This window comes from Odocoileus virginianus, chromosome 13 (assembly GCF_023699985.2).
Source record: "Odocoileus virginianus isolate 20LAN1187 ecotype Illinois chromosome 13, Ovbor_1.2, whole genome shotgun sequence".
Classification (NCBI taxonomy): domain Eukaryota; kingdom Metazoa; phylum Chordata; class Mammalia; order Artiodactyla; family Cervidae; genus Odocoileus; species Odocoileus virginianus.
The window spans coordinates 16535662-16559444 of NC_069686.1; the positions used below are offsets into that span (position 1 = coordinate 16535662).

The 23783-nt window shown below is 33.8% G+C and overlaps 1 protein-coding gene across 1 annotated transcript in view; it reads left to right on the forward strand.

Moving 5' to 3' along the window:
• SP3 (Sp3 transcription factor) overlaps positions 1-19324 on the forward strand; it is a 54921-nt gene extending 35597 nt beyond the window's left edge. Inside the window, exons 5-7 of the mRNA XM_070476005.1 lie at positions 9597-9789; positions 15014-15210; positions 17558-19324. Of these exons, the coding sequence (XP_070332106.1) occupies positions 9597-9789; positions 15014-15210; positions 17558-17874 (707 nt within the window). The 3' untranslated portion in view covers positions 17875-19324. The remainder of the gene's footprint in view (positions 1-9596; positions 9790-15013; positions 15211-17557) is intronic.
• The last annotated feature ends 4459 nt before the right edge of the window (positions 19325-23783 follow it).

Below are 23783 nucleotides of genomic sequence, written 5' to 3' on the forward strand. Positions count from 1 at the left end.
GAAGATTAAAAACAAAACAAAACAAAACAGTGTATTTAGTCCTGAATTGCTTAGACTAAGAAGGTGTTTTGCTTATTCCAATGACTGTTAGGTGCTTGGGAGGTAAACTAATGTAGGGATCCAGTTTATATTATGATCATGGTTTGTTTTGAATGAAGAACAAAAATTATATCTTAGAGTTTAAATACTAATATTACTCATAACATGTGACTTCTGATCATCATCTTGTCTCTAAGAATTAAATCTACTTTTAGGATGAATGTGTGGGTACTATTAGGATTTGAATAGTGACAATTGTGAGACCTCTTGTAACAAATTACTTGTTGTTTCTTAGACGGCCATCAGGACTTGCTGGGAACTCTCTTTTGGGTATTATTTCAACCTAAGGGAGTGGTGGAGGAAAACATCTTTTTCTTTTTTAAGAAACTTTGGAATAGCTTTAAAGTAGTCTTTTTCAATCTGAAATTAGAGAGGAAAACGACTCTCTTCAACTTAATGGAGGAAGGGATGAGCCTTAGCAAAGGCTCATTGATGTGTATCCTTCATAGTTAATTTGAACTTTTTATCTGTGATACTGAAGATTTTGTCAGTAAGATTCCTAAAATAGGTCATCTGTGGGAGTGGGAAGCAACAAGGGAAATTTCCCCAGATTTTAAAAATTGTTAGTAAAAACCACATAACATTAAATATTATTTTCACTGTTTTAAGTGTATTGTTCAGTAGTGTTAAATATATTCACACTAGTGTACAACAGGCTGTAGAACTTTTCACCTTGTGAAACTGAAGCAGTACCCATTCTCCATCTTTCTCTAGCCTTTGCTGTTCAGTTGCTCAGTCATATCTTGACTTTTGTGACCTCATGGACTGTAATCCTAGCCATTGGCAACCACCGTTCTGTATTCTGTTTCTGAGGTTTTGTGTACTTCTGATGCTTCATATTAGTAGACTCATGCAGCATTTAATCCTTTGGTGTCTGGCTTGTTTCACTTGGTGTAATGTTATCAAGATTCATCCATGTTGTAGCACATGACAAGATTTCCTTTTTTAAGGCTGCACAGTATTTCATTGTATGTATATATAACATTTTCTTTATCAATAGATTTTTTAAAGTCACTAATTTAATTTGAACAAGCTAAATTATAACTACATATTCATATGTAAAAGGCTAGACTACTATTCCTGGACATTATCCCTGGGAGGGAACTGATTTTTAGCAATACTTGCAGTATGTTTTTCTTAAATTTATTTTTGGCTGTGCTGCATCTTCATTGCTGTGTGCAGATTTTCTCTAGTTGCGGCGAGTGGAGTCTCCTCTAGTGGTGCACAGCCTTTTCATTGCAGTGGCGTTTCTTGTAGATCACCAGCTTCAGTAGTTGTGCAAGAGTTTAGTTGCCCCTCCATGAGTGGAATCTTACTGGACCAGGGATTGAACTCGTGTCCCCTGCATTGGCGGGTGGATTCTTAAACACGACCACTAGGGAAGTCCCTGCAATGTGGTTTTGCATAACTCATTGTCTTTTGTCCCTGCTTCACCAATTTTCAGCTGTGTGACTTAAGGCAAACTAGTTAACCTCTTTGTTTTCTCATAGATAGGACGGAAAAAGTACTGCTAAAACCTTAGGGTAGTTGGGAGTATGAAGTAAATTAATGTATATTAAGTACTTGTAATAGCGTTCAGCAAACAGTAAACCTTACATTTTATCATCTGGTAGAGTAGAACACTGTTTCTTTAACAGTAACATATATTTAGTACTGCAGATTAAATAAAGTAAATATTTCACTGTTTACAGTGTATTGATTGCAGGTCATAGTTTTTCTTCTCATATATTTGTGGTATGTCTATAACATGAGGTCTTCTATAAGGCATATTAGAAAATCAGTCATTTCCAGTTACATCTATGTGTGTGTATCTTATAAAAGCTTTTGTTTAGATTTACTAAGAAGAATAATTTTGTTAATGTATAATCTTTAGTTGGGTAGAAAAGCTTTGAAAATAATTTGGGAAAAGACTATAAAAAATAGAAGAGGGTTGGATTTGAAAAAGATAAATAGAGATGAATTAAAGATTGAATTTGAGGGCAAGGGAGCAGTCATAGAAGAGTAGTGATCCAAAGCTAAGAATATAGGGTTTATGGGAAAGAGATTGCTTCATGTTAAAGTAGAGATTTCATATATATTTGGTAAAGTTTATATTTGGTAAAGAAATAAAATTTGGCTTTAAAACTTTCCACTAAAGTGTTAATTCTTTTGATCAGATTAGAGAAGTTATATTTTTAGGAATCCATGTCTATAGTTTAGAACTATCCCCTTGAAAGAAAAACTAGAAAAGAGATGGTGGCCCTGAAATGTTCACAGGAATTTAGATAATTATGAATGTGAAAGTCTAATTAAATAATACATGAGATCTTATAGGATTATCCTGTATTTCTGTTTAGGTGATTTTTATAGCAGGTGAAACTGATTAAAGAGAAAACATAAATTTTTAGAATCAAATGAAGTAATTTCATCAGTACTTTAAAAATTGAAGGCAGAGAACATGAAAGCCTTTGATAAGAACAACAAAGTCCTAATGATATCCTATTGATAAAGGAGAATGTCTCATTTTATCAACAGTACTGTAATTCATATTTATCTAGTGTTATTTAAATTAAATATGCGTGTTTCAGACTTAATAAACCAGCAAAGAACTTATCATAAATATTCTGTTAGCTCTATTGACAAATAATTAGCAAATAGTCTTCAGAAGAAGCTTTTAGTATTTCTTCTGGTAATATTTTTAATAGAAATCTAGACATTCCCTGAGTTATTAATGCTTAACTAATATTGATTATACAGCCTCTATTTTTTCTTTATTTAAAAGTATACTAATGACGTGTTAAAATATATCTTTCTATAATTTTGTGTTTGTCCATTGACTATCCAAGAAAATTGGTCCTATCTTTGTAACCATACTTTGTGTTTGTGTGTGTGTGTGTGTGTGTGTGTGTGTATACATATATGTTTTTCATGATTTGATGTCCCTGTTTCTTTTTCTTTTACTTCAGCTCTTACTGAGGTGTGCAGGAAATTGGAAAAAAATTTTTTTCCAATGTTTTCTTTATTTCTGGCTGCAGTTGATCTTCATTGCTGCTTGTGGGCTTTCTCTACTTCTGTGTAGAGAGTAGGGGCTGCTCTGTTTTCAGTGTTGTTCTTCGCAGTAGCTTTTCTTGCACAGCGTGGGCCCTGGAGTGTGTGGGCTTCAGCAGTTGCGGCTTGTGGGCTCCAGAGTGCAGGCTCAGTAGTTGGTGGCACATGGGGTTACTTGTCCCTTGTGTGGGATCTTCCCAGACTATAGAGATTGAATCAGTGTCCCTTGCATTGCAAGATGGATTCTGGACCACTGGACCACAGGGGACACCCTGGAAAATTTTTTTTTCCCCCATTTATATATTTCTTGTACGAACTTGTTTTACTTGGGTAGACTTTGAAAACAGCTATATCTATGGGACAGAGCTATAGTTGAAACTATAAACCGACAGTAGTCTATCATATATCAGGCCAGATGAAGAGGAAAGTTAAGCATTTTGAGGTAGAAAATATTAATAGGCATGATAAAAAACCAGTGCTGTTAAGTTTATAAAGTTCTTAAATGTGTACACAAATGTCCTTGAGAACTTAGGATTATGTTGTTCTTGAAAAGATTTCTTCTCACGGCTTTTGGACACCAGTTTCCTCCTGTCTCATGTTCTTGTTTTTAATCTCTCCGTTCACGTAGTGCCCCCGGCTTCTTACCTGTATATACTCCATTCCATGTGCCTCTATGTAACGAGCTGTTTATGTTGATGATGCCCAAATTTTTATCTGTGGACCATAGTTCTGTTTGAACTCCAGATCTGTTAGCTGCCTAATCAACATGATCATTTGAATATTCTATAGGCACCTCAAAACTTTGATGTCCAAAAATGGGCTCCTGAGTGGTCCCTCTTTTCCATGGTTTTTTTACCTCTGCTGCTGCCGTTTAGTTTTTTCAGTCATGTCTGACTCTCTGGGACCCTATGGACTGTAGCCCGCCAGACTGCTCTGTTCATGGGGATTCTTTAGACAAGAATACTGGCGTGAGTGTTTCCATGCCCTCCTCCGGGGGGTCTCCCCAGCCCGGGGATTGAGCCCGCATCTTGTATGTCTCCTGCATTGGCAGGCAGGTTCTTTACCACTGTTGCCACCTGGGAAGCCCTTTTTCCACCTCTGCTCTGTTCTATTTCCGCTAATGGCAGCTCCATCTTTCTAGTCGCACAGGGCTAAAACCTTGGAGTTGTATTTAACTCCTTGTTCTCACACCTCACATAAAATTATCAAATCTGTTCACAAATACCTTTGACTCTACCTACAAACTATTTCCTGACTGACCATTCCTTACTGCTTCCTCATGAACTAGTTTTAGGCCACTGTATTACCCCTCTACTCTCGGTGGCTTTACTCACTGAATAAAATGTAAGCTTTTAGTGACCTACGAGGTAATACACAATGTATAACATATCTATCGTATCCCACATTTATCTCAGGTGTCTTATCATTTACTACTCTTCCTTCATACTCATTTCATTCTAGCACATAGGCCCCCTTGTATTTCTCTGAACACAACAAGCATACATCCAGCTTGCTGTTCCTGTTACATGGCATGCTTGCCCCACCTTCGTGCTCTTTGTCCTCCTTCAGGGTCAGATGTTACTGGGTTAGCAAAACCTTTTCTGGCCACTCTGTTTAAAACAAGTACTTCACTCCTTTGACTTTCGGTCTGCCCCTACTCTACTTTTTTACCATAACAATTCACCACCACACAAAGTGTAATAATAAAAAAGGACAACCCACGAGCCACAGATGTATCAACCAAGTACTTTTTAACCCAGTCAACAAAACTGTGTATTTGATCCTTGAACATGGGTTTGAACTGCTCAAATCCATTAACACCCAGTTTTTTTCAGTAGTAAATACAACAGTACTGCACAATCTGCAGTTCGTTGAACCCTCAGATGCGTATAGAGGGACTGTAAGTTACACCTCTGCATTGTTCAAGAGTCAGCCATATTAACTCGTTTATTTGTCCTGTTGTCCCTCACTAAAAAGTAAACTTGATAGGGGTATGAGCTTAACTCCTGTTAACTTTTATCCTTGAAACCTAGAACAGTGACTGGCATATTGTAATCACTCACATATTTGTAGAGTGAATAACATTATATTATGAACTTCAAATTAAGGACTTAATTTTTGGAGCACAGTCATCTTAAGGTTTTTTTGTTTATAAATTCCAGTGGTGGGAGAAGGGGGTCATTGGTTATATAGGAACTAGAGATGAAACCACAACAAACATTGACTGTCTTTAAGACTCCCTAAGTAATCTCCTGTAGGTTACTTTAAATTTTTGTATTTAGAATCTTTCAAAGTATAGTATACATTCAGAAAAATGTACAAATCATATGTGTATAACTTGATGAATTTTTATAAAACGAATACATAGGAGAAATTACCACCTGGATCAAGAAATAAGATATTGCCAGCAATTCAGCAATCTCCCTGTACCCAGTCATTATTCATTGTAAAGGTAGGCAGTCATTGTGTAGTAGTATTTCCTGTTGCTTTGAGCTTTGTGAGCTTTATTTAAATGGCATATCTATCTATAGATATAGGCATTATATGTGAGAGTCTGTGTGTTTGTCTGCTTCTATTTAAAATTAGGTGTTGGTGATGTTCCTGTTGCATGTAAGTTCATTTTCATTGTGTTGACGTATTCACTGTATGAATGAATATATCATGATTTTTTTTTCTCCCTATTCCAACACTAACATGTATGAGTTACTTCCAGTTTAGGGTAAATTTCTGTACTTTCAGTGTCATGTGTATATACATGTCATGTGTATATGCATATCTGTTGGAGTGAAATTACGTGGGTTATAGGGTGTACGTAGGTTCAGTTTTGAGAGAGAAAGATTTCCAAAGTCGTCTTATGGATTTACACACCCACCTGCAGTGTGGGAGTTTCAGTTGCTGTACTGCTTTGCTAACAGTTGGCCTGGTCTGTTTTTAAAAGTTTTAGCCATCTTGGATGTGTAGAGTGTTTCAGTGTGATTTAAATTTTTCTGGTGTCTAATAATATTGAATACCTTTCCATACTTCTGTGGCCCATTTTAATGGGTATTACTTACCCTTCTCCTGAGCTTTATAAACAGTAGATTTCTAAGAGTAACTGGATCCATGTGGAGCTCTAATAACAGCTTGGTAAAAAATATTTTTCTATTATCTATACTAAGATATTGAGGAAGATACAAATTTGACTGCCTGGTACTAAAGATATAGTTTGAAGGTTTGTCTGTCTTAAATTGATAATGCAGGTTGGCAAAGGGGTTATTTAGAATTAGGTAAGTTTATGATTAGTATTCTATAATATCCCAGTGTGTGTATGATCAAGTAAAATGAAAAAAACCTGCTATAACACCTGTTGGGCAGTTTAATTTATTGTCTTTAGTGAGCACTAAGTGGTCCTGTTCATATGGACTGACTTTTCTTTTTTTCACTAAGTGATGCTAGAAAATGAAGTATCCATTTGGGATAAAATGAAAATTTTAAAATGTTATCTATTAAAAAAAAATCTTATCTATATGTGTTATCTATAGATAGAAGGAGCATAGTGAAGCCAGGGGGACAGTCTTTCCAGGTAGATTATTAGCTATACTGGAAATCCTCCTTAAGGAAGGTTTTGTTTATTTAGTCAGATTGTATTTTCTGAGCACTTTTGAGTAAAGCATTATCTAAAGGGATGTGTGAACCAGTAAATAGAATTAATTCTAACATAAGCATGTATAAAGGAGGTGGCATTTGAACTAATCTTGAAGGATAAGTAAAGGTTAGTGTTAGTTGCTCTGTCATGTTAAAATTATTTTATAGGTTCCATTAAGAGAATTAGCAATTGGAGTAGGAATGCCCTTTTAATATCATTATCCCCTCAGTCAGGTTGTATTTCATTCTTGCCCGATCTCATCAGGTGCTTTATTTGTTCTGTGTGTTTTCTTTAAATCTTTCTTCTGTCTCTCTAGACTCCTTTATCTATATTTAGCATTCTGTCCTCCTTTTTCCTTGCTATCTTGTCACAAATAATGTAAAATGAGTAGCTTTAAAACCATCTGAGAGAGAAAAGCAAATCCTATATATTAACACATGTATGTGAAATCTAGAAGGATGGTACTGATCAACCTGTTTGCAGGGCAGCAGTGGAGGCACAGACATAGAGAAGAGACTTGTGGACACAGTGGGGGAAGGAGAGGGTGGGATGAATTGAGAGAGAAGCATGGAAACATATACACTACCATATGGGTGGGATGGAGGGAACATATGTATACCTTTAGCTGATTCATGTTGATGTATGGCAGAAACCCACACAATATTGTAAAGCAATTATAATCCAATTAGAAATATTAAAAAATCCTCATTTTATGGACTTAAAATTTACCCAACATGGGATACATGCTATTTGCATGCTCTTTTAATTAACTTGTAAAAAAGCTAATACTCTGAAGTGTTTGTGCAAGTATTTAAATGTTTGTCATAATGATGCAGGTGGACACCTGATTATAGTGATCAGTACTCATTATGTTGTGTGTTTGGGTGAATTTTACATGTATCTAATTCTTCATCTTTTCACTGGGGAAATAGAAACCAGTTTCCCTTTAACTTCCAGCCATCAAATTCTCTCTGCCTCTGAGGTCTGACACAGTTCATGGCACACAGTAGCTGATTATTTATTGAATGAATGAAAGAATGTGCTTATATCTTTTCTTCTCTCATGTAATAGAAAAAGAGGTGGCTGTGCTCCCTCAGTTAACCTGTAAGTGCTATGGATCATCATCCCCTCCTGACTTCTTAGAGACTTTTTTCTGTGTTTTCGGTCTCTCCCTCTGTAATGGATCATTCTCATAAACATGTACACATGTTCAAGTCTTTCCTGTCTTCACAAACTGAACAAAACACTCCCTCCCCAGACTCTTCTTTGGTCCCCTGCAGCCTGTACTGTCATGCTTCTGTCTTCCTCTCAAGCCAGATGTTTTGAAAAACTTACCTGTACTTGTTATTAAACACTCTTTTGCTTATTGCCCATGTTCTTAGTTTCTGTCTTGATGTCTTTATTTTTCTACAGTATCTGATGTTGACCACTTCTGTCTTTCCTTTCTTTCATTATAGAACATTTTCCTGGGTATTTCCTTCTTTCACAGGTTCCTCCTCTCTGTTCTTTAAATATCTGCGTTCTTCACAGGCTAATTCTGTTCTCATTCTACTCATAGCCTTTGAATTTTCTAACCTACTTCTTTGGATGGACTCCATCTGTGCAGGTCCAACTTTTTTTTCCTACTGGTTGTATGACACCAGTTCAAACTCCATGACCAGCAACACTGAACTCATTAACTGTCCTTCTTTACCCCCACCTGAACCTTTTCTAGTGTTTACTGTTGCAGTGAGCAGCACCACAATATAGCCTGTTGCCCAGGCCAGAGTGCTCTCTCTTCCCATTTCCCTCCTTGATTTTTAGTTGTAGTTATTCTAAATTTAAACTATTTGAGGCATTTTTCTTGGTTGTACATTCTAGTTTTCAGTAGTATAAATTCAGGAGATATTAGATAAAGCATATTTTATTCTTCATGCTACTTTTGGCTCCAATTATTAATGACTAATACAGATCTAAAATAATTTTCTATTAAGATTTTTAGTTTACATAAATCAAAATAAAAATGGGCAGAAATTTATGTTTTGCCAAAGATGATTCTATTCAGTATGCTAAATAATATATTGGTTTTTAAAAGAATTTGTTTTTTCTGAATTGAAAAAATCTCTTCACTCACTTAGAAAATGATATCATAACATTATTGATATAAAGAAAGATGTTTGGCTATGCTGAGAAAATGATGTAGCTTCCTGCCATATCCACTCTGCTTCAACATTGCATGCTCATTTTGTTTCTCAGTCTGGTTTATAATAAAATTCCTTGAAAATAAAAACTCTTATACATAGGTACCTCCTTCCACAGTGATACTGTGGTCGTGGCCATTATGGATATTTTAGCAAGGATTGACTTTAAAGGTTAGGTTAATGAGTAATAATTTCATAGTACATACAGGTAGACATAATTGCATTCCCATAATACCTACATTTTCCATTCCCATAGTTTCTACAAATGGGTATAATGGATACATACTGTACAAGAGAGGTTTAAGGCATTAGAATTTGTTCCAATCTGAGTTGACCATTAGATATATTGACTATTTGAACAGTTATGATTAAGTTTCAGGTTGTTTTATGACAGCTTGCTCAAAAAAAAAAAAAAATTGGCTTTCTTACTGAATTTTAAAAAAGCTTTCATGCTCTCTTTTTGGCTTAATATCTGATATTTAGAATAAAACAATTTGTTTTAAAAAAATAATCCACAACAGGGAGCAATGATTATGGTCCACCAACAGATGATTTTTTTTACGTATACATACTATTTACTCATTTTATTTTAGAGAAGCTCAGATCTCTTGCTATCTTTTTGGGCCAGTGGGCTGCTTCTCATCTGTATTTGTTTTTTTCTTTAGATATTAGGATCAAGGAAGAAGAACCTGATCCTGAAGAGTGGCAGCTCAGTGGTGATTCTACATTGAATACCAATGATCTAACACACTTAAGAGTACAGGTGGTAGATGAAGAAGGGGACCAACAACATCAAGAAGGAAAAAGACTTCGAAGGGTAGCTTGCACCTGTCCCAACTGTAAAGAAGGTGGTGGGAGGTATGCACACATGCAACATACTTTTTTTTTAGGCTGCTGATATCATCCTAATTTTTGAAATGCTGCATGCCCTGTCACCTAATTAAGGGAAATTATTCACTACATGATCATCTTGTGTGTTTGTCTGTATGAGTGTGCAGAAAAAGTTAGTGAACAAAATATGTGAAGTCACATTTTTAGTTCTGAATGCCTTTTTTAAAAAACTAAAATTAGTTTACTTTAAAAAGAAGTATAAGATGCCATTTAACATGCCCATATCAGATAATTTGCATACCAGCAATGAAATTTGACTAAATACTGATTAAAAAGTTGGATTAACTGTTATATAAAAATAAGTTTAGAAATTGGTGATAAAGTATATTTTCCATTTTCAACAGAAATAAAAAGCATTAATGGTGGAGTTTTAAAAAAAGTGAAACTGTAATATTTCTGTTCAGTGTTTTTAAAAATAAACATTAAGAAAAAAATGACAAACTCTAAACATCAGTAATTGCATTAAATGTGGATGGATTAAGCTTAATAATTAAGAAATTGAGTCTCCGGTCATCCTTAAAAAACAAACTCCAGCCTTATATTGATAATAAAGAACGTCTTAAATTTGCACAGAAATATTGAAAATAAAGGAATGAAAGAGATTTATTAGGCAGATGTTAACAAAAAGGAAATATGCATAGCAGACATGGTATCATTTGATATCTATTTGATATTTTCACCTAATCAAATGGATAGATAGGGATATATTTCTTAATAACATGAAGTTTTCATCAATAAGATTTACTAGCCATGGTACCTTTTCCCCATAACTTTGAAGTATATAGAGAAAAGACTGATAGCACTCTAAAGACGTACTAACCAAATCCTCCAGTCATAGTGAAATATCTTAATATACCTCTCTCAGAAATGAGCTGTTTAAATAGACCAGGGATGGGGTGGGGGTGGAATCTACTAATAGAGTTAATGAACTTGATCTAATAGAGCCTACCTGCCTTTGAAAAGTTGATTTGTACACTGGGCAGCCCATTCACATTAATAATAATGACTAATTGTTAATACTGAGAGCTTACTATGTTCTAGATAGTCTTATATATGTGAGGCATGGAGAGGATGAATGGTTTTTAAGAGCATGTACAACTGGGATTTGGACCCAGTTTCTTACTCTAGGACCTATCTTAACCACTGTACTGCCTCCTGAGTAAATTTGGTTCTGCATCTGATCCTTAGGCATTTGTATTTACTAATAGTAATTATTCACTTGTTTTATTTGTTCTTTGCAATGTTTTGGTCAATTTAAATAAATTAGTGTGGAATTTGGTTAGACAACAACTTTTCTGAAGTTTATCTCATTTTTAGAGGAACTTTCAAGATAAATTGTTCATGAAAGTCAAATCTGAGGGTCATGGCTTTGCCTGTGTTTTGCTTATTTTTTTCCTTTAAATTGAAAGTTTCAAATTTACATTTATTGAACTAAAACATGCTAAAAAAATTCATAAATTTATAGAAGAATATTAAAATAATACCAGATTTCTACCCTACTTCCGGATGACTGTTGTTAACATTTTTGTATTTATCTTTCCAGACTTTAAATATATTTTAAAGTAGAGTCACCTTCTCTGCTTTACATGTCTGTTCTTCTTATTGTGAATATTTTTGTGATCATACTTCCACGTCTACAAAAAGCTTGGATGAATTTTTTATGACTATAGTATTCTAGTGTGTGGATGTAAAAGAATTTAAAAACTTCTTGGGGGTTTATTGTCAATTAATTCTTACACATACTTCTGCACATTTGTCTGATTATTTCATCAGTGTAAGTTGGCAGTGGTGGAATTGTTGGATCAAAGGGAAATGTCTACTAGAAAGTTGCATCAATTTGTATTCCATCGGTGGTGTATGAGAGTCTGTTTGCCCACACCCTTGCCAACAATGAATTTTATCATTTTTTAAAACCTTTAAAGTCTGAGAGATGAAAAGTAATGCCTCACTATTGTTTTACTTAATAGTATATTTTTGTTACTTTGTGAGATTGAACACTTGTTATTTTACCATTTAAAAATTTTGTAATTATTTTTGTCTTCTGTGAATCTATTAGTTTGTCTGTGTCATATGTGCAGATATTTTTTTCCAGTTTTACATTGCCTTTCAATTTTTTCAGTGGTTTGCAAAATGTGATTGTTTATACAGTTTATACAAGTAAGGAGAATTCTCACTTAACAGTTTGCAAACTTTTAAGCACAAAATTTTTACTTGAGATGCATTTTAATCATGCTGTTAAGTCTTCCTCAAACTGAGGATTTTAAAAATACTCATTTTTCTAGAACTTCTGTGAGTTCATTTTAAAATAATTTATTCTGAGCAATTAAAATTGAAGTTCTTAAGAAAGAAATTATATTGTTTCTTAGAGCTCATTTGCACAAAATTCAGCTAATATATTCATGAGAGGCACAATCATCATTGGCAGTTGCTACATGCAGTTAATAGAAGCATAACATATAGTAAATCCCATTCCGCAAAGGTGAGATAGTTGGCATTTTAAGCATTTTAGAATATTGACCTTTTTCTTTCAGCAATATTCTTTAAAAGAATATTATAGTGTGTGTAAAGTGGCATCTTTAAAGACCTAAATTTTGTTTTATCTTTTTGACCAAGGTGTAAAGTATAATTAAATATTTAAAAATTATATTCATTTGGGCATTTAGCCAGTATTTATTAAGCAGAACCAGCCTTCAGAAACTCTATACTCTGGTAGAAGAGACGATAGTAAAATAAATTCTAAGGACATTATTGTTATATAGTTTTTGTGTGAATTAGACCTCAACCCATTTTTTGAAAAATAAGTTATTTTGTAAAATCTGTTATTTTTCCTGTCAGCATTTCAGTTTGTGTTTTGTTTCTCCTGTCCCACGCAAAAGACTCAATTTACTTTTCTTAATCCTTCCACTCAGAGTTTAGCTTGCTTCATTGTATTGGTCTGTCTTTGCTTTATTAAAATTTTGGGAGTGAGTTTAAGAAGTCAAGAACATGAACTTAAAATTGTTAGTTTTTTTAGGTCATGTAATAGGTATAGTGGTGTAAATATATAAATCAAGAAGAAAACTTAATGGTAATCTTTTATTACTTAAAGGTTGTTAAGAAATTTACTTAAGTTCTTTTTCTTCATATCACATGCCATAAGTCCATATCTAGCATATCTATATCTTGAGTGAAATTTTTCTTTAAATAGAAACTTGGACATGGGTATTGGGCTTTTCCCTTATATTGTATATTTTTGTGTGCCTTTTCTTCATTTTTTTTCTTTCTTATATGCCTGTCTCATTTTCAGACAATAAATATGTCTTGTTTCCTTATAATTCAGTTGATGAAAAAATATCTTTCCTGGCATTTTGGTTCTTTGAAAACTCACTTGTCACAGTAGTTTATTTTAGTCTTGTGCGTTGTTCCTGCTCTCAGGCTGAATTTTGCAGAGTTAGTGCAGTAGCGCTTTTGAATTTATAAAAGACACTGATTCACCTGAGTGGTAGGCTTAGAAGAGAGGCAGGAAGTTAAGAGTATAGAATCAACTGAATTGGGTTCTCTGTGAAATTGCTATGGTGAACACAATATGTAAAATCAGTTTGTACACCAATAGCCACAGACATTGCTCTTTTTCTTAGGGTCATTCAAAAATAAATTTAAAAGAGCTAAACTAAATGGAAATACTGTTGGCTTTGGTTAAGACTTTGGCATTGCAGGTGAGCCAACAAAACCTATTTCACTCAACTCAGCTCTTTGAAGAGAGTTGTAGAAATTGGGGGTGGACTGGAGCTAAAACTAGAATTGTGTTAGATTATGACATCCTTGCCCTTGAGACAACAGCATGACTCCTCCTTGTCTTTACTTATGCTATTCCTCTGCCTGGAATGCCTTCCCTCCTTTCTATCTAAATCCTACCCACCTTCTCCACGAAGCCTTCTCTAACTACTGGAGCCCACATTGATGTCTCCCTGTTCAGAACACCTATGGCACCTAACAGCCAGCACTGCACCGTTTAGCACTGTTTGTCCTATGGCAATTTCACATGCTACTGAGTGTGAGTACATTGAATATAAATGTGGGGAAATATGCATTTTTCCAGTAAAATTTGAGAAACAATAGGTATATTACATACAGGAGGATTTGCAGGCTTATGGACGGTTTACAGGCTGTATACCTAGACTGAGATTGTGGGAGGAGGGGTGGGGGTCTTAAATGTATTTTTTTTAATCTCGGAGAAACTTCGAAGTTTATATAATAAAATTTTGACAATTGATGAGTCTAAAATGTCATTTTTTAAAAATATAAACTCATTTATTTGTCTTTATTCAGTAACTAGCCTTTTTTGTTGTTGTCGAGGTTGAGTAATAACATTTTCTATAGTGTTTAATACAATTTGAATATAATTTCTGGAGTCAAAAAAGTTTCCTTCTTGCTTAGGCTAAGATACCTATGTTCACCCATCTAAGCACATATCTCCTAAGCTCTTGATATCAAGTACTGAAATGTAACAGATGTAAAACTATGCAGTGTGGAAAAACTGCATTTTATTTATGTCTCTGATTTATAATTTGGGGTATCTGCATGGTTATTAGTAAGGGAATTTTGACTGTAAGTTAATTTCATACAATTCTAGGGATCTAAGATGACAGCTTTGTCTAGATTTTTTTTCCTCTGGTTTTCTGTAAGTCAGTGTATATTCAGGGTGTAGCCATACAAATATGTGAGTAAATAATGCATATATCATATTAATTTAAAGCCTGATTAAGGCACCTAATTAATTGTACCTGTGATGAGTTAATGCATCTGTTGTTGATTTATTTACTTTTTAAATTAGCTGACATCATGACTTTGAATAGACCATTTAGTTTTCCTGTTCAGCTAATTTAATTGAATTGGGTCTATGCATAGAATTTGTGAATGGTTCTGACAAGATAATAAATAGCTTTATTATACACTCTATGAAATGTCCTTTTAAATTATGTATTTCTTGAACATATTTACATTTGGATAGCATTCACATTAGTTGTGGAGTAAAAGAACATGTAAAACTTCCAAATTCTTATTTAAATTGCCTTTAAATGGTTTTGGTTTCTGATTGGCCGCATGGTGATAATGTCTTCTAATTGAAATTCAGCATGTTGAATATGATGAGTGGTATTGCCTGTTTGAATATTTTCATTTAAGTATATATTATTCTGTGTGTGCTTTTTAGAGGTACCAATCTTGGGAAAAAGAAGCAACACATTTGTCATATACCAGGATGTGGTAAAGTCTACGGGAAGACCTCACATCTGAGAGCTCATCTTCGCTGGCATTCTGGGGAGCGCCCATTTATTTGTAACTGGATGTTCTGTGGTAAAAGATTTACTCGAAGTGATGAATTACAGAGGCACAGAAGAACACATACAGGTTACTAATCTTTACTTTTAACAGACAAAAATTAATTACAGGGCTGCATACTACCTTAAATTTTTTTTAAGCATAGCTTACTGAACTGAATCTTTTGTTTACATCACATTTCTATCTTCAACATCAATTTAAAAACACTTAATTCTAAACAAGCCATATGGCTTACCTTATAAAATAATGTTTTATCTTATGCAGACTTTGGTTAGTGTTGTTTTCTTTTTCAATCAGTTTTTTGTTTTGTTTTCATTTTATTCAATGTCTTAAGTCACATTTATCTTATTAATTATGTCAGTGTTCTAAATTAGTTGTATGCTTTTATTCTTGATCATTATTTTCTTCCTCCTTAACACTGTAATAATAATTCCTTTTCCTCTGATGATCTCATGTTTTAATATATGTGAAATAAGTAGAAAACTGTTTTCTTTGAGGGGTAATAACCATGGCATCTTTGATGTCAGGATTTTCATTTAATTGTGTTTACATAGTGTTTGTATGGTCGTTTATGAAATGGACCTAGGAATGACCCAAGTTGAATTCTAACTTAATATAACATACACAGATAGTTTTCTGTTACTACTATATAATGATCAAGATGATCTCAGTCTGTGCTCAACATTTGAAGAATTGATAAATATATAATGTATTTACAAAGCCTAGAGAGCTTAGAAGGAAGAATTATGGTGAAACTTTGAAATCTCTTAGATCTAAATATATAAAGTAACCCATGAAATATGTAGCAGTGTATTTTATGCTCTACTTGTTTTAATTTCTGTCTCATCAGGTAGTTAGACAGGTGAACTTAACCTGTTTGAAACTGTAACTGACAATATAAAAAAGTAGATAAAGTATGCCCAGAGGCAGAGATCATTATCACTGGGCTAGTAAGGCATTTTTGGGTATTAAGACCTTAAGATGGGCCTATACTAGAATTTTCCCCAGTGGAATTTGATCAGCAGGATATGAAAAGATACAGTGTAGAAGGGAAGAGAGGTCTATGATCAAAATGTAGGAAGCACTGTGTTAAAAAGGTTTACTATACAAGTACCTTCAAGGAGCACCTTTAGTAATATGTTAATGAGCACTATACATCTTCAGGTAGGGGAGGTAGTGGCAGCCTCTCATTGTGCCATTTTGTCATTGAGCATCTCCCAGAACTAATGTTTCAAGGGAAACTTTGGGAAATAACCTTCCCGGAAGAATAGAATAGTATGCAAATAGAAGAAGTGAGAGCTCCATTTGTCATGAGTGAAGATGAGATTCTGTTAATACATTTCTTTTATGTAGTATTGAGCCACGTTAGAGAGTCCTTGGAAGTTAAGTAGTGGAGACCTTAAAGTATTTAGTTATCTACAATTACTCCTACATCCCCATACCAGTTAGTACAATGGTAAATTTTTGTAACTCTAATAAAATTTGGTATTTAAGGAAGATTTTTCTGGCATTGATCTGTTGGATTAGAGAGGGAAAGCCTAGCATGTCACTGTAATAGTTCAGGCATGAGGTCTGATGAGGACCTGCTGAGAGGAAAGTTGCTGAAATGAGATAGGTAAGACATTTTGAAGAAAAAAAGTATTCGATTTGTTTATTGTGTGAGTTCTCTGTGTGTTTCTTTTAGTTTGGCCTTTTGCCTTACCTTCTAGTAATCCTCCCACATAGTGGGTCTTTAGCATAATAGAAGTTTTGTCTGTCTTTTGTGTTTGAAAAATGTAGTTTTAAAATACTTTAAAAAATATTCTTTATTCATGCTGAAAAATAAATTTATGCATCAGAGTCTTATTAACTTTAACATCATGATGTATTAAGCTTGCTTTTGATTATTCCAACTGAAATCAGATCAGGTAACCATCTCCAGTTCTTGGGACTACCCAGTCTTTATTAGACTTCAAGCTTGTGTCTTGGCTTTAATCTTGAAGTACTTTGTGTAGTTACTTGAATTTGCATTTATGAGTTGGAAGGTTAAATATCAGGATCTGACATGTTAATAATATCTGAAGTATAGCTTAAAACTGTAGTTTTCTTTAAAGAACATGTTACAGGTCATCATTTTTAAGCTGGTATCTTGTAACATGTTTCAAAACAAACTGTTGGCATAGTTGAGGTATTAGTTTCTTATTTGATATCAGTGTATAGTTTAATAAGTTTGAAGATTGCTTTTCATCCAAAAATAAAGATGATAAATTTATTTTGAAGAAAAAGTATTGCAGGGACAGCTCATAAATCGAATACAGTTCTAATTGAATTCTGCTCCCTGTCCCTAAAATTGTCAGTCTTGGCTTATTTTCTTTCTCAGAGAATGAGTCTATTAATGTTGAATTTAAAAAACTAAGTAACTCAATTTCTTTAACAGGTGAGAAGAAGTTTGTTTGTCCAGAATGTTCAAAACGCTTTATGAGAAGTGATCACCTTGCCAAACATATTAAGACACATCAGAATAAAAAAGGTATCCACTCTAGCAGTACAGTGCTGGCATCTGTGGAAGCTGCACGAGATGATACTTTGATTACTGCAGGAGGAACAACACTTATCCTTGCAAATATTCAACAAGGTTCTGTTTCAGGGATAGGAACTGTTAATACTTCCACCACCAGCAATCAAGATATCCTTACCAACACTGAAATACCTTTACAGCTTGTCACAGTTTCTGGAAATGAGACAATGGAGTAAATACACAAATACTTATTCATTGTGGTTATTTTTATACAGTAGTGAGAAGAATATTGTTCCTAAGTTCTTAGATATCTTTTTATTGATGTGCAAAAATTTTTGGATTGACAGTAACTTGGTTATACATGACACTGAAATGCCTTACTTTGTATGATATTCCATAGTATATTAAAAATGGTAAAATTGCATGGATTTTGTAGGTACTTTTGGAATCTAGAAGAAATGAAATTTTACCAAGTTATATAAAGAGAAAATTGAATTTAACAATGCGAATGGTAGTCTAACCAAATGCACCAATCCTGTGTGGTTTAGTGTAAAAATGAGAACATGTTGGTATTTATCTATTGTAAGATAAAAAAGTTGGTGGGTGAAAGAAATCATGTTATGATAAAAAAAATTTTTGTAATTTTCTTGATGACTGGAATTTTTATTATGCATAACTGACAAATCAAGTTTCCAAGCAAATGTTATAGTGTAGGCTTTACTTAGCTTATCAATTTGTCATTTTGAAGCTAATTATTTTAATTAGGTTAACTATGTACAATATTTTAAGCATTACTCTTGTAAGATTTTGAAAAATACATTTTAACATGGAAACTCTAGGGATAGTCACCTTTTAAATCCTGTTGAAAAGCCATGTTTAAGATTTAATTTGCCAAAATAATGTCTTGTTAATATCCTTTCAATAACGAAGTTGGGCAATATAACCAATGTTTAAAAAGGTTTAAAATGTATAGGTTGAGGCATTTGGGTGGTAAGAAAATGTTATAGTGAATTATCCCTTTTCTTGAATATTGGAGGACCAAAAAAATAAGATTTATTGCGTCTTAGCAGTGATTTTTTTTTTTTTTTTTTTTTTAATCCAATCTTGTTTCCAAAAACCACATGTCTGCCAGGGCCTTAAAAGCCATCATGTAAATTACCAGTAAAGTATAACATATGCAAACATAACAAAATCACTTCCATAGTGACGATACTCCAACCATATGGATATTAGTCATAGAGAACTAGAGGTTTTATGATATTTTTTTAAGTCTTTTTTTTTTTTTTTTTTTTTTTTTTTGGTCTAGGTAGTCAGTCTGCACTTAAATATAAACCATTTTCCTTTTTTTTGCTTTTTCCCTTAAAATTTATATGTATCCAGTACATTTAATTGAGAAATGTATGTTTTTTATTATGCTGTATTTTCTTTTTATTTTTTAATTATTGTTTATATTTTCAATTATTAAAAATGTACAAAATAAAGTTTCATTGCTGGTCTTGTAAGAGCTATACAATTTTCTTAAATGTATACCTATAACTGCAGCAGTTCACCTATTTCAAAAATTTGGAATTCTGTTCATTTGTTATTCTTAAGACCACCTCAAATTTAAAGGCTACCTTATTGTACGTTTAAAGTGTATTATAACAGTGTGGTAGTTAATAAAACACTATTTTTTTTTTCTTTTGAGTTTGTTGTATTCCTGTGCATTTAAAATAATTGCAGTGGTATGGGGTGAGAAAATTGGTGTGGTTTATTTTTCTTAGCATTTTATTTGCAGATTCTTGATTTCAGACACACTGAAGTTATTATAGACATATATTTACTTAAAACGGGAAGAGTAGAGGCTCCTGGAGATCACTTCTTTTTTCATCCAAGAATAAGCTTTTAAATAGAACTTCTGAGAAAAATCTTTTAACTCTTAGCCCACATTGATTCATAGGAATTTTATCAATCCATTTTGCAAACCTTGTTTTTTGTTTCCCCTGTTAAAGCAATGCAGAATGTTTTGATTTATCAAAAATTTGAGTTTACTTGAAGATTCTTAAAAATGATAACATAAAACAGCTTTGGTAACCATGACAAGAGTTATTTGAAAAGGTTTTTTAATTTATATATATTTAATCATAAAGGCAGGGTAAGAGGGAAGGAAAAACAGGATATTAATGTGAATATTTTAGATATTTTAAAATAAAATATCCAGTTACTTTCTACATGTATAGAGTAGGGTTAAAGATCTCCATTGTTTGTTTTCCAGGCCCAATCTGATATTGTCAGTAATACTAATATTTTTGAGTGCTTAGGACAACACTAGACACACATAACAACAAAAGTTTTTCTAAATGTGAGACTTAAGCTTGTGATGTGTATAAGAAGTATTACTTGGAATAGTGGTAATTAATGTACATTTATTTTGAAGTTACATGGTTAGAATTTGAATCTTTAAACTCCTTTAATAATTTTTAGAATTTAAAAAATTATGTTGAGTGTGAAGAGGATTATGTGAGAAGGTTGCTGACTTGTGAAAAACACCCATTAAATCAGGAGATTAAAAAACTTTTAGGGTGATGGTAGAGCTGTTGTTGATTTTGTTTTTTTTTTAATTGGAGGGTAATTTACAATGTTGTGTTTCTGGGGCTGTTTTTAACACTTAAAATTTACAGTAAGTTTATAGAGAGTTTTCAATCTGAGTTTCCAAGCAAAATTTATCACTTCTTAGAGCATGAATGCAATGTAAGTAGTCTTAAAAATTATTTAAATAAATTTTTAGATTATTTTTGAGAACCTGCCTGGAATATACCAGTAAGTTTTGGGTGTTTGCCTAACAAAGAAATGAAAGTTAGTATTCAACCTCAGCCAGGGTGGCTTTAAATATTTCTGTTTTTTTTAATAGAAAAAATGTTTAATACACTCTGGAAACTTAATATTTGAAGAATTACTCTAATTTTTTTTCTAGTTAAATAAAATCTATTAGTATTATGTATGGGTGTAATGTTTTAGTGTAAGTTTGTTCTTCAATAGGTGTTTTCAGCAATTGCTTTGTTTTTGTCAAGGCTAGAGTTAGTACATACTCATATTTACATAGCAAATAATCCCTATTTATCAGAACATACTCATTTAGTGGACTAGGTGTCTATACACAATACCTCAATTTAAAGAAAATATCACTTGAGAAAATTTTATTTTCTGTAGATTGATACTTAATGACTGAGAAGTAATTCACTTAACATAAAGCTTTAGAAAAGTACCTCAATTGCAAAATGTCAGGTGCCCTGTAAGTAACTTTAGGCAAAATATTGAAGATGCTTAAATTATTTCAGAATAGTGAAAAGACATTCTAAGTAGTAAAAATACATTTAAGGTGAAGGCATGTCAAACATATTTCATAGAAAATAGTATTCATCAGAAAATGCTGGGAGTATTTAACAATCCACAGGCCTAACTTCATCCCTGACCTAAATCTACATATCTGGAGATGGAGAGTACATACACATGACCATTGAATGGCGGTGGGTTTGAACTGCAGGGGTCTGTTTATAAATGGCTATTTCTCAGTTGTAAATATTACAGTCTGGTTGGTCGAGTCCACACGTTACAAATCAGTCAGAGAGAGGGCCAGTTGTAAGTAACGTGGATTAACCCCCGTGTTCAAGGGTCAACTATATTTTTAACAACTCATCAAGTAGCTCTAATAAACACTCCTGAGTTAGAATCTTAAGTAGAACAAGTGTCCCCTTGTATCTTAATTGTAGTTAGGATCCTATTACTTGAAGATAATCTGTCTTATTAAAAATTTCACTCAGTATTGTTTAAAATGTGAGATTATTACTAACATTTGGTTTTAAAATATATGTGTTGGTCATGCTACCCTACTAGTAAGCAGTTTGGTTTTCAGTTTTAATTAAGTAGATAATTGTTTTCAATGTAAGAACAATTTGTTTCACTACATAGTATTTTTAAAACTTTTTGCCATGAGTGAGTAAGAAGTAAGTCTTTTATAGTCTGATAATCAGTACAAAACAAAATTGGTTGATACCTTGGAAACAAAATTTGATATTTAGTGAATTCGCTCAGTCATGTCCAACTCTTTGCGACCCCGTGGACACCAGGCTCCTCTGTCCATGGGATTTTCTAGGCAAGAGTACTGGAGTGGGTTGCCATTTCCTTCTCCAGGGAATCTTCCCGACACAGGGATCAAACCCAGGTCTCCCGCATTGTAGACAGATTCTTTACCGCCTGAGCCACCAGGGAACATATTTAGTAAAATCATCTTTTTTATTTTGTGTTGGGAGACAGATAATACTGATTTGCCCCCTTGTTCAGACAGATTTGTATATAATCATATATATTGTGAATATGTGCTAGTGGCAGATACAAAGTGCTCTATAAATGAGGGAGAATTCTGCATGGAGGAGTCTGAAAAATTCAGGCAGAGGAAATGGCTCAATTCAATTTGCTTTGGCTGACGGGGAATTGTGAGAGAGAGCATGGGGATATATTGGAGGAGGGGCTGTCACATTGAGAAGGAGTTCAGAGTTTAATCTTTACCAGTGATTCCTAATGTTTATGGGATCACAGGCTTTCTTAGAAAATCTGCATTTAATTCATAGTAGGCTAATGTTTAAACAATATAAACTCTACGTTGGTGATCTGTTTGAACTGGGCCCTGAACCTTGGAAAATGGCCACACTTAGGGAATTGGTGGAGGAAGAAGAGCTGTCAAGGAGGCTGACATAGAAACTGAGTGTCAAGATGGGGACGACAGAGGCAGTCGAGAGGTTCAGTCAGATGAAGAGAGAAAAGATTTGGCCTGGCAATGAGTTGCCAACTGATCTTGGTTAGAGTAATTTGGGTCAAAGATGACACAGGAAAAGAGGCTATGGAGACAAGCAGCATAGGCTATTTGTAAGTTTAGTGGTGAAAAGAAGAAAGATGGGCAGATGTACAGCTCAGTCAGGATTAACAAAATAGTTGAAAAAGTTCCTGATAAATATTAAGAAAATAAAGAGTATAAAGGAATTTAGCCTCTGAGTTACTCAGAGGTAACTTATTTGCCTTGAAAAATGCATATCAAAATTGGAGTTGAAATTTAGAAAAAAACTGCATAATTTGCTGATATGTGACATTTATACCATTTTATTATAAATTTAAGATACATGATAAACTGAAAAAGAAGTCTCCATTTCTTTTGGCTTTCGTCTCCCCACCCCCGAGCTGTTTAACAACATTGCCTCTCCTAAGTCCATATTAAGCTGCATATTAGATGTGATATTGGGTAGGTTTCTTGCCTTTAACACCTAATTTTCATCACCCATAAAAAGGGGATAACAGTAGTATCAGTAGGATTGTTGGGAGGGTTAAAGTGTAAGCAGAGAATAAATGGCGTCTCCTCCCTGCATCCCCCAGACGTCTGTTCTTTAACTCTGAGGATTTCACTTTTCTGTAGCGAAGGGGTGTCCGTCGTTTAAACATGGCTCATGCACTGATTCTCATCTTGAGAATGAGGGGAAGTTTTCAGTGCCAAGATCTGAAGAGCGCTATAGGATCGAAATTGATAGTGAACAATGTGTCTGAAGTGACTGCGTCATCAGAAAGGAATAAGAATGAAGCACAAATTATTTCTCCAAAAGTAGGGTATAGCTCTTAGGATATCTGCCCAACTTAGGTCCCATTTTCTGAATACTACTTTTTGCCACCTTCAGGGGCGAGCTGTTAAGATGATTGGACAAGGAGTGGATATCTGGTCAAATTTGAGCCAACTAGATGTTTTCTCCCAAGAGTTTGAATTGGAAAACGAATGTCTTGGGAAGTTGCATTTGGAACCTACATGTGAAGCAGAAGGAATAAAAGATGAGAGACTGTACAATGCCAGAAGAAAAAGATGAAGAGAACAGCTGCTTTGATTCATGATACTTTGTGCTTTTATTCCTATTTTTTATGCCTGTTCATTTCCTGCTCCTGGGTTCTCATGAGATAATCTCAAAACCTTCCAGAGACCTCACTTTTACCTTAGGTATTTCTTAAACTCAAGAGGTTTACAAATAGTGCCAACTAAAACATCTTGAGATACAATTTCTACTTAAATAAAATACACTGCTTGAAATAGTTGATGACTCGGTGCTGTAGAAAATACCAATAAAAAGTCATG